Source organism: Gigantopelta aegis, chromosome 14, assembly GCF_016097555.1.
Source record: "Gigantopelta aegis isolate Gae_Host chromosome 14, Gae_host_genome, whole genome shotgun sequence".
NCBI classification, from domain to species: domain Eukaryota; kingdom Metazoa; phylum Mollusca; class Gastropoda; order Neomphalida; family Peltospiridae; genus Gigantopelta; species Gigantopelta aegis.
This window is the reverse complement of record NC_054712.1, coordinates 34,465,256-34,477,318: the sequence shown is the minus strand read 5'-3', so window position 1 is coordinate 34,477,318 and position 12,063 is coordinate 34,465,256. Positions and strand designations below refer to the sequence as shown.

The 12,063-nt window shown below is 36.5% G+C and overlaps 1 protein-coding gene across 1 annotated transcript in view; it reads right to left on the bottom strand.

Moving 5' to 3' along the window:
• Positions 1–3,196: 3,196 nt before the first annotated feature.
• LOC121389200 (ankyrin and armadillo repeat-containing protein-like) overlaps positions 3,197–12,063 on the bottom strand; it is a 30,118-nt gene continuing 21,251 nt past the window's right edge. Inside the window, exons 6-8 of the mRNA XM_041520803.1 lie at positions 10,607–10,754; positions 9,348–9,467; positions 3,197–8,306 (exon numbers count right to left, since the gene is read on the bottom strand). Coding sequence (XP_041376737.1) covers positions 8,090–8,306; positions 9,348–9,467; positions 10,607–10,754 — 485 coding nt within the window. The 3' untranslated portion in view covers positions 3,197–8,089. The remainder of the gene's footprint in view (positions 8,307–9,347; positions 9,468–10,606; positions 10,755–12,063) is intronic.

Below are 12,063 nucleotides of genomic sequence, written 5' to 3'. Positions count from 1 at the left end.
GTTAAGAGTTTGTTTTCTTTAACAACACCAGTAGAGCGCATTGTGCATACACCCCCATTCACTCTCTCTCTCTCTCTCTCTCTCTCTCTCTCTCTATCTCTATCTATCTCTATCTATCTAATGGTATACCCCATTTTGACCTTGTAGTGTCTTAACGCCTTTTCGTCTCTTGTGAGAATATTTTATACAATTTTCATCATTAAATGAAAACCATGGAATTGACAGCTATAAGCTTTGCTCATATCATACGCTGCATGTAGGAGTTTTAGCCATATGTTACTATTGTCATCTATGTGATTTGATTGGGAGGTATACACCCTACAGCTAAAATAGGAAGGATGAATCTTCTTGACAAGTAGCAGTCCTGCTAATTCAATGGATTGTAGAGTGCGGGGACGTAGCTTAATAGTACAGCACTCCCCTGATGCATGATCGATCTGGGATCCGTCAGTGGACCCATTGGGCTATTTCTCATTCCAGCCTGTGCTCCACAACTGGTGTAACAATATGTACTATCCTGTCTGTGGGATGGTGCATATAAAAGACCCCTTGCTGCTAATTGAAAAAGAGTAGCCCATGAAGTGGCGACATCGGGTTTTCTCTCTCAATATCTGTGTGGTCCTTAACCATATATCTAACACCATATAACCATAAATAAAATGTGTTGAGTACGTCATCAAATAAATGGAGGATATTTCATGTTTTTTGTCAAATATGATTTATATCTCATCGAGTGAAGTTGCGAAAGTGCGACTCGTGAGATGTGATTGCAAACTTCACAAGATGAGATATAAATCATATTTGACAAAAATCATGATTTTTTTTTTAATGATATAACTTTTGGTAATTTACCTTTATTTTTAAAATACCAGCAGCAAAATAGTGAAGATAACACTTTCTACAGTGACGATAACACATTTTAGAGTGAAATTTTCTCTCTAAAATGTGTTATCGTCACTGAGTGACTGATAACACTTTTATTTCACTGATGTGTTAAGATATTTCACTAAATGTTATATAATAAAACATTGCCTTCCTTCATTAGATGAAAACGGTGGAATTAACAACCATAACCTTTGCTCATATGATATGATCTTTTACAAACCCCCAATACCAAACACTGTTTGGACAGTGATAGTTTAATTTTCAATGAGCTTTCTCTTGCAGGTTTAGATTTGTGTCTTCCTGCTTGGGAGTGGTAGTCCTATAGGTAATACTAAACTAAATAACATCCAACTGGGTCAGAGTTCAAGATAAACTTAACTTTTGATACATCCATTGGTGATAAATGTGAGTGTTTGTCGTGATAAAATGTTTCATCTGGCCAGTAAATTCCTGTACCGGTAATTTAATTTGAATTAGTATCAGTGTACCAAGTACTGTTGATCTTGAAACATGTGCGGGGTCCTACTAAGAATAGCATGACAATGTTTGTACGGAATTAGGTTAAACTTAGATGCTACCTGTTATCGCTAAAATGAATAGCTTAAACCGCAAATTTTTTCTAATTTACTTTATTAGGGTTAGGGGCAATAGTATTTATATTTATGGTATATATGAAGAGTTCAGTCGCAAAACGTGATATAAACAATTTTTTCTTCTTTTTTAAGTGAAAGCTATTATTATATGTCCGTAAGGGCTAATCATAGGCCTGCTGATTTGCCGCAAAACGTGATTGATCCTTATGAAATTGTATTGGGTAAATAGTCCTTTTTTTTTATTAAAACGAGATATACGCCAATTAAAAAAATCACGTTTATTGAAAATGAAAAAATGAATATATCATATTTTGGTTGATATGCTGCATGTAGGAGTTTTAGCCATATGTTACTATTGTCGTCTATGGGATTTGATTTGGAGGTATGAATCCTTTTAATCAGTAGTAGCCCTGGTAATTCCGAAACCACTTGACAGCGACTCATGGAAGCAGTTATGATATTGTAAAAACTGCCTTTTGACTGCCTTGTGTGGAGATAGGATTTTAAAAATGTTAATGGTTTCAATGGATTGTAGGGTCAGGATGTAACTCAGTGGTACAGCGCTCACCTGGTGAGCCATCAATCTTAGGATCGATTCCTGTCGGTGGGTCCATTGGGCCATTTCTTGTTCCAGCCAGTGCTCCACAACTGGTGTAACAAAGGCTGTGGAATGTACTATCCTGTCTGTGGGATGGTCAGGACTTCTAGATTATGGTAGTCCCACTCCCATGGCTAGTGATATTCAATGTTGGGTTAGTAAATAACTAATATTTTCATGCCAGACGTCTAGTGAATTTGTTTTGGTTAAATGTTGCAGTGAAGTCGATTTTGTAAATATGAATATCCTGCCCCAACCTCCCCACACCGAATGTTAATGTTTTCAAGCTTTATCTCCCTCTTTAGGAGACATATCTGATTATTACTATTATTTAGTAAACTTTTATTAACTTCAAGAAAAGTAGGGCTAGTGATTTTTTAATTGTGGCTAGTACATTTTTAAAATCAACCATCCAATGGCTAGTGGATTTTATTAAAAAATCTAGAATCCCTGGATGGTGCATATAAAAGATCCCTTGCTGCTAGTCGAAAAGAGTAGCTCATGAAGTGGCGACAGCAGATTTCCTCTTTCAATATCTGTCTGGTTCTTAAGCATCTGTCTGATGCCATATAACCATAAATAAAATGTGTTGAGTGCGTCATTAAATAAAACATTTCCTTCCTTCAATGGATTGTATTTCAGATTAAGCTGAGTAAATGTTCAGTACCTGATGTTCAAGTGCATGAGTAGACAGACAGCAAGGTGTCGAAGATTTGGAATTTATGTCCAAGTGATATTAAACAAACAAGTAACATTATAATTACAAATAACATGAATTTAATTGGAAAGCACAATTTCACATGATTTAATAATGAGAATGAACAAAACTGTGTTTTTTCTCGTTTCATGAATACTTGCCCCAACCTCTCTACCTGTGTTTCTGTCTGTGTTACAATATGGACTGGTCCAAAATTTTCAACAGTCTCCATTGGGTTCAGGGCATCTCATTTTGTAGTTATGTGATTATCACAATATTATTATTTCAACTTATATTTTGTTCTTATATTCAATTAAGGTTCAAGCACCCTGTCCTGGGCACACACCTCAGCTATTTGGGCTGTCTGTCTAGGACAGTGGGTTAGTTAGTTAGTGGTTAGTGAGAGAGAAGAGGGTGTAGTGGTCTTACACCTACCCACTGAGCCCTTAAGAATTCGCTCTGGGTTGGAGCCGGTACTGGGCTGCGAACCCTGTGCCTACCAGCCTGTAGTCTGATGACTTAACCACTGTGCCACCGAGGCCGGTTATGTGATCAACATAATACAAGATTTTAGCCAATGATTGGGGTGTTGTCATATTTTGGACCAGTCTATCGTAGCAGGAGGAATGCACATAGGTAGAGAGGTCAGGTCATGTATGAAAAGAAATTGATGATTAAATATTTGCACAAACTTAACATTGTTTTAGCACACACCAAACGGAAAACCTATAAATATGTATATAAATAATAATACATGTATTAGTAAATACAGTCTGGACAACAAGATACATGTGTACATAATATATGAAAGCATACAATTCAAAAGAAATCAAAAACATGCATTCACAAGTAATCAAAATGATACCCTGATTTGTTATTTTAAATATGTATCAAAACAATGACTGAATAAAGTATATCACAGTGAAATTTGTACATATGCTGAAGAAGGAATTCACCACTTGAATTTCATTTTAAAGTTATTTGTGCATGCTGTCCTGGGCACACACCTCAGTTATCTGGGCCATCTGTCCAGGACAGGTGGTTAGTGATTAATTAGAGACACCTCTGTGTAATGGTCTTAGGTCAGGTCAGCTCAACGTGCACATTTAGAGCAAGCTGGTGTAGTGCACGCCTGTCATGGATGCAGATGTCAACTTTCGCCAGCTCTTCCATCCAGAACAGGAAATGTAGTGGTCTTACACCGGGGACCGCTCTATAGTCCGAAGGTTCAATGGTCCGAAGGTTCAATAGTCTGGGGTTAGGTCTATAAATCTTCAGACTACTGAACCTAGGGTTAGGGTTAGTGTTGGACCTTCGGACTATTAAACCTAGGGTTAGGGTTTAGGGCCTCCACGAGTCCAAAATATTGGACTCGAGTACTCGAGAGTCAAACTCGACCCGGACCTGAGTACCCGACACTTACAGTAGATGGTAATAAGACTAAGGAATAAAGTAAAAGAGCATTATGTATCTTAATTCCAGCGCTGAATATGGATGCCAAATCATGCAATTGTATTGCATTTAGAACCCGGTTAATGCGTTCAGTACGGACGGACGGCCAGATTAAAAGAAAAACTAGCACTTGATCATATAATTATTGTGTAACTTGTATTGCTGATTAGTTATGTCTGGAATTAATGCTCTATATTGTCTCACATTAATGCTCTATATTGTCTCACATGTACGGGTACTCGAGTCCTGGGAACGGACTCGAGTCTTGCTGGACTCTGCCTGTGCTCGAGTACTCGGGGAGACCCTATTAGGATTAGTGTTGAACCTTCGGACTACTGAACCTAGGGTTAGGGTTAGTATTGAACCTTCGGAAAACTGAACCTAGGGTTAGCATTAGTGTTGAACCTTCGGACTACTGAACCTAGGGTTAGGGTTATTGTTGGACCTTCGGACTACTGAACCTAGGGTTAGTGTTGAACCTTTGGACTACTGAACCTAGGGTTAGGGTTAGTGTTGAACCTTCGGACTACTGAACCTTTGGATCACTGAACCTTTGGACTATAGAGCTGTAACCCTTACACCTAGCCATTTAAAGTTAGTCTAGATGGGAGCCGGTACCAGGGCGCGAACCCAGTACCAACCAACCTTAAGGCCACTGGCTTAACCACTATGCCACATGGCCAGTTTTCACCACTATGGACAATTCATGTTTGTCAGCTAACAGAAATATAAGTTATGCCATTTACAGAGATTGTCCTGAGTCGGCTTCTATATTGTTAAACATACAAAATTACTGAGGTAAAATTTGGGCTAGTACAGATAGGGATGACCACAAAACAAACTGTATATACAGATAATGATATTTTAAAGATGGACATTCATCTAATATGTAAATGTAATTGTTAAAAAGGCTCTATCAGTCAAAAATGTTACAGTGGCAGCAAACTTAGAACAGTCTCTTAATAGAATGTATACCCATCTTAAAATTCTTCACAGTGATGGAACTATAGTCCATTCCACAGGGAACACCTTTTTTTCATACTATGAAATTTACTACAAGTTATTTATTTCTGAACCGATTGATTTGTAAATTAGTAGTTTTTTGTTATTTCCAAATCACTTTTATTTTATTTTTTATTATTTACAAAAAACATTTTAATAGAATGATGGGACGGACTATATATTTTGTGCGGCGTTAGACTCTTTGAAACTTTATTTATTTAATTGACAGTTATACACCACTTATACATGTCACCGACAATAAATATTGTATACACATCCACATATATACAAGTTGTTTCTGTGTACTGGTTCTGGGTGCACAAACTGATTATCTAATATAAGATGTTATTTCTAAAATATAATAGGTGTTAAGTTACTCAATAAATTTTCTCAATAAATTTGTTTTAAGATATTCTTTCAAGAATGTATTACAAGTTTATGATGCTCAATACATTTTCTTGAGAATTTTTTTAAACTCTTAATGATACATGAATTGTTTTACAAAAATTGTATTATTTAAAATTGTACACAGATGTATATTACAATATATAGTTTTTGTTCTTCTGGAAAACAAAGAAGAAAGTCAATACCTTGAAGGTCTATTTGTCTTATTATATCAACTTATCTTCAAATGTGTATTAAATCCAACCTTTTTGTCAAGTCATTAATTAACATTCTCAAGTCAATGTACATTAATGTTAATCAACATCCTACTGATCATCTGTTCACTGTGAAAAATATTCTTTTGTTTTATAAAATGTCGATTTTATTGTTTTGGCTTTTAATGATAAAAATGTGTTTGTTTGCTTAAACTAGCAAAATTGTCTTGCAAGTAAAGGTTGACAAAACTTGATGTTGATTTCAGTGGGAAAGTATACTGTATAAATAATAAATATTTGTGTTAAAAATAATAATTTCTGTTTTGTAACCAACTAAGCTTATAAATATAAGTCTCTTGCTGAGTTGGTCAGTTTTCAAAAACTCACTCAGCAGTATAGAGCATGGAAGACATGATTGTATATGACATGTATATGTTAACAAAACAATTTAGAGAATCATCACAGCAGGCCCGTACGCAGAAATTTATATGGGGGGTGCGTAATCGACAAAGGGCCAGAGTTGCTAGGGTGGTCCGGGGACATGTGCCCCCCCCCCCCCCCCCCCCTGAAATGTTTTAAAATCTAGAATGCAGGAGATGCATTTTCCTGCATTCTGGGAAGTAAATTTGTCACATCGTCGGACTATTTTAAATTTTTTCACACATCCACGGATGGACCTCGACAGACTATGGGGGGTGCATACGCACCCCCTCTGCGTACGGGCCTGCACAGCACCTACAGGTATGTCCACTTGACATGATAAATTTAAACATTTAACATGATAATATTTTGTATCAGAATCAGAATTTAGTTTTGTTGAACTTCCTATTCAGTAGCTGTCATTTCTACTTGATCTAAAAACATGTATGTTACATTATGACGTTTATACCTCATGTAGATACATTTTTTTTTTTAATCTTGCATCCCTCAGAATGCTTACACAAAGAGATTGTACTCTCAAAGCAGGGCTAGCACTGGCACTCGCCAAATTCACCAATTGCAAATTTCAAAAATAAACGGCAAATTTTATTTTATGAAATTTTGTTACAACATAACAGGGTTGCTGCAATTTTTGAAATTTAATAAATAATTTGGCGAAATTATCTGTGGACCCAGAGCTAGCCCTGCTATAAATATGATGAACTTCTCAAGAGATACTTATATATAACTTAACATTATATATATATAACTTAACTTTGTTTTTCCCCAACAAAATCAATCAGATTTTAGTTATCGATAATTTACAAGGTACAAATCATAATTTACAATTAATTTTAATTATTATAACAAACCCAAAATAAAAATTATTAGTCCCTAAATAGTCTAACTATAGGGGACTATAGGTTTTGTATCCGTCTATCACATGTATAGTTTTCCGGACTTGTTTTCACAATTCCTCAAGATACTGAGCTGAACTTTTTTCATTAGTTTTATTAGTAGAGCTACAGAACAAATTTCACTTTCATAAGGATCATTTGCCCATTTTTGACAGATTTATAAATGTAGCCAGTATGAGGCAGACGAGGCGCTTGCCTCGTCTGGAATTTCCTCAGATTTATTTTATTTTTCCCATAACACTGATATTTATAGCTTTAGCAATATTATTAGAATGTTTATTTCATAGACACATGCAAGCCTGTAAAAAAGAAATTGATTCTGTATAAATTGTACGATTAGCAGTAAATGCAATTTAAGTGAACTGTCGAGAACATTAAAGTCGAGTATTGTCTAGGTACTACAGAACACAAACTCAAACTGATGTCAATGCTCTTAGTCTTAAATTATATGATGGCATTGTGAAACAAAATGTAAAAATGTAAATCTGACTGATAGTGAATCATGATAGACAAATTCAATTTAAACAACGGTAGTACATCGGGCAAGAATATACATGTATTTGCACTGTTCTTTCATATTTTAACTTCATTTGTCAATAATAATAAAAGACTCCCATTTGTTTTCTGAGGATGGGCTACAAATATTGCATACATGTATCTGTGAGTCATATCATTTCAACCAATACTTGGGGGGAGGTAGCACTGGTGATTTTGCATGTGACTGTTAACTGTTTTAGGCTACTACACACCTACCCCAATAAAAATATTTCTTTTTAGTCTGAGCCAGGTGTCTGAGGCAATAATGCTTTTTTTCACGTCAGGCTAGTGATAAATGTTAACCTTTTAACCTAATGAGTTAATTAATTTCTACCCTAATGAGATTTGTGAGTTCAAATGCCACATGGTACATGGTACAGGTGATTTGGTTATGCCGAGAGATGACTGTTGTTCAAAGATGGGGCATGGTTGGACATTTGAGACGACCGTGATCGACTTGTTAAGATCTGTCCATCTTCACCAATGAGATTCGAGGCGGAACTTCTGATGTTGGATCCATTTCCAGTCCCATCGAAACTGAGGATTGTCATGGGCCGCGAGTCGTCCTTGTCAGGCTTCACTCGAATTAGACTAGTTCGACCCTCTCTGCAAGATAAACAAAATCACAATTATTGGTCTTGTCATATCTTTTACTTTATGGGGAAAAATAACTGATGAATTGGCTTCTTCATATTCTTTTACTTTATGGGGAAAAAGACTGATGAATTGGTTTCTTCATATTCTTTTACTTTATAGGGAAAAAGACTGATGAATTGGTTACTTCATATTCTTTTATTTTATGGGGAAAAAGACTGATGAATTAGTTATTTCTTATTCTTTTACTTTATTGGGAAAAAGACTGATGAATTGGTTACTTCATATTCTTTTACTTTATTGGGAAAAAGACTGATGAATTGGTTATTTCTTATTCTTTTACTTTATGGGGAAAAAGACTGATGAATTGGTTACTTCTTATTCTTTTACTTTATGGGGAAAAAGACTGATGAATTAGTTATTTCATATTCTTTTACTTTATGGGGGAAAAGACTGATGAATTGGTTATTTCTTATTCTTTTACTTTATGGGGGAAAAGACTGATGAATTAGTTATTTCTTATTCTTTTACTTTATTGGGAAAAAGACTGATGAATTGGTTACTTCATATTCTTTTACTTTATTGGGAAAAAGACTGATGAATTGGTTATTTCATATTCTTTTACTTTATGGGGGAAAAGACTGATGAATTGGTTATTTCATATTCTTTTAATGTATGTGAAAAAGAACTGATGCATTTCGCACCATAGTTACTAATCAGTAGATAAACAGAACTTTAATATTATACAGATCGATGTGAACAAAAGTATACATTATAATCGCAACATTTATCTCAGCACTTTATAAAATAGGCCGTACAACTTAAATGAGAATGGAAATTATGCATTATAATTGCTGCATTTATTTCAACACTTTCTTGCCATCAGTACATGTATGTCTATTCTTAAAATTTATGTGTTCATTTATCTTCAAGTGATTTTAGAATTTGTTAGAAATTTTAGCTGTGAAAGACACTAATGAAAACTAAAATTTCTTTTAAAATTATTCAATTTATTGTAATTTCACTTTGTAATCTCCAATACAAGATACTCACGGAATGGCCGGCAAACCAACTCTCTTGTAGTGTAGCCATCCTTCAATAAATGCTGGTGAAAGCTTGTGGTGTTTTGTAAAATATTTGATTTCTTGCATCAAATATGGATCACTTCGACATCTAAATGTACAAAAAGATTATTAATTATGGTTATGTTAGCATATGATGGAAATAATACAAAAGTTTAGATATCAAGATTTATGGCTAAATAGAGATTATTATACAAGCTTGTGTGTCTTACTGATTTTACAAAACTCGTGTCAGGATTTTTGTATTACCTGAGCGAGAGCCAGGGTAATACATGAATCCTGACATGAGTTTCGTAAAATTAGTACGACTCACACGCAAGTGTAATAATTTCTTTATTATCCATATTATTATTGTTGGTTTTTTTGTGAATAAAATAGAAGGAGACGACAAAATGACGTCATATTTCAAGTGCACAGTCTGAGCTAGAACTGGAGAAGCAATGTTATGTTATGGCGTCGCTTCCCAAAATTACGTCATTACACTTGTTATTACGTGTGCTTTGTATGATTATTATTAACTCAGTTATGTTGAACCATATGGATAATCAGAATATTTCTTAAGTGACATTTAGTAGGCAAAAAAATATATATAGGCCTAGTCAGTCTCTGGTGAGATAAAATTTCCAGAATTGCTAATAATATATGGATATATTTTGTTGTTTTAATGTCCTCATCTGCCTTGGTTCATCATTGGCCATGATGCCCCCTCATATGTCTTAGTATCCTAAATACTTTCCATCACATTTTCCATATAGCCAATGCAACCTTTATGACTTCAACTTTGTCCCCAAATGACCTCATTTAATTGCACCCAAAAATGTCATGGTTCATCACAATATTAGTATCTGAGGCGGCACAGCATTATTTCTTGTATAGATTACAGTTGTAGCTACTGCAAAAGATTTGAATTTTTTTTAAATGTTGATGTGTGATGGTCAAAATCGATAGGCCTATGCATGCTGACCACAGACCAGCAATATATGTTTTTGTAATCTTAGATAACTGGATGTTGATTCACATTATTTTTACCTAGAAAACCAATTATCCAGTTACAAGAAACACATTGCACATACAGACACTGATATTTAAAAAAAAAAAAAAAATGTATTTAATAGGTAATTTGAGTCGTTAAAATATTGTGTTAGTCAGAAACATCTTTAAAATGGCGGCAAATTAAGAACATTCCGTTTGGGTTGGCATAGCCCCTTTAATAGCTGAGAAAACACCTACTTGTTGAGCAGTTCTCTTTCTCCCCGATGGTTGTAGGAAAGATAACCAAGGGCAATTGCAGCACACCCGCGCACCTGTTCAGCTTTGGACAGTAGCAGACGACACAAATGATCAACTGCATTGATAGCTAGTATAGCTGCTGGAACACCTAGCAATGTAGAAAAATTACAAGCATATATATCTAAATATATATCTATATGAAGAGTTACATCGCAAAACACGATAAACGCCGTATTAAAAACCATTGTGCTAATACCACTCTGACACTGTTCACATGTAAACAAACACAAGTTCAAATTCAGTTTTCAGCAAAACGCAATACAATTGTCTGAGGATATATCACAGATTTCAGAGAAACTGGAGTGGCATTTATGGTGGTTTGGAATAAAACATTTTTAGGATTGGGTGTGTACAGTGGCATTTATCGCATTTTGCAATGAAACTCTTCATATACGGTATATATATACTCTTCAAAAGAAGAAACGCAAAACCACATTGTCGTAACATTTGGAGAATTGATTTAATTATTGAATGGTGAGTCCGATAATTACCAAATGTTGCAGGATTGTTCACAATTCACTCTAGTCCATTGTGAGTAAGTGATAGGACACACCACCAAGGTCAAGGTCATCTGGAGTCAATACCGGGTGTGGCCTCCACGTGTGTTGACAACTGCCTGGCACCGCCTGCCCATTGAAGCAACCAGAGTACGGATGACGTCCCGGGGGATGGTGGCCCACTCGGCCTGCAAGGCTGCTGCCAGCTCGGGCAGGGTCTGGGGCTGTGGTTGTCGCTGTCGGAGGCGTCGGTCCAACTCGTCCCATAGATGCTCAGTTGGGTTCAAATCCGGTGATATCGATGGCCAAGGAAGGACATTAATGTTGTTGTTCTGTAGGAAAGCCGTTGTGAGACGTGCTGTGTGAGGCCTGGCGTTGTCATGTTGGAACACTGCGTTGGCGTTGGCCATAACTGGAACGATGTGTGGCCGGAGGATCTGGTCAATGTAGCCCTGTGCATTCAGGTTGCCCTGCACGTGGACCAGGTCAGTTCTGCCAGTGTGTGAGATGGCTGCCCACACCATGACACTACCCCCGCCGAATCTGTTCACTTCCTGCACGCAGTTTGCCGCATAACGTTCACCACGACGCCTATACACGCGACATCTTCCATCATGACGTCGGAGCAGAAATCGGGACTCGTCACTGAACCACACCTGTCTCCATCGCAGTTGAGGCCATTGTCGATGAATCTGGCACCACTGCAGTCGGAGTCGACGGTGTTGTGGTGTTAAGATGACACCTCGAACTGGACGTCTGGCACGAATTCCTACCTCACGTAGGCGGTTCCGTACGGTCTGGTCGGATATCCTGCGCAAACCTGGTATTGCTGCGGCTGTGGAGGTGGCAGTAGTCAATCGTTCCCGAAGGTGGCGTACCCGGATGTAGCGGTCCTGCCCG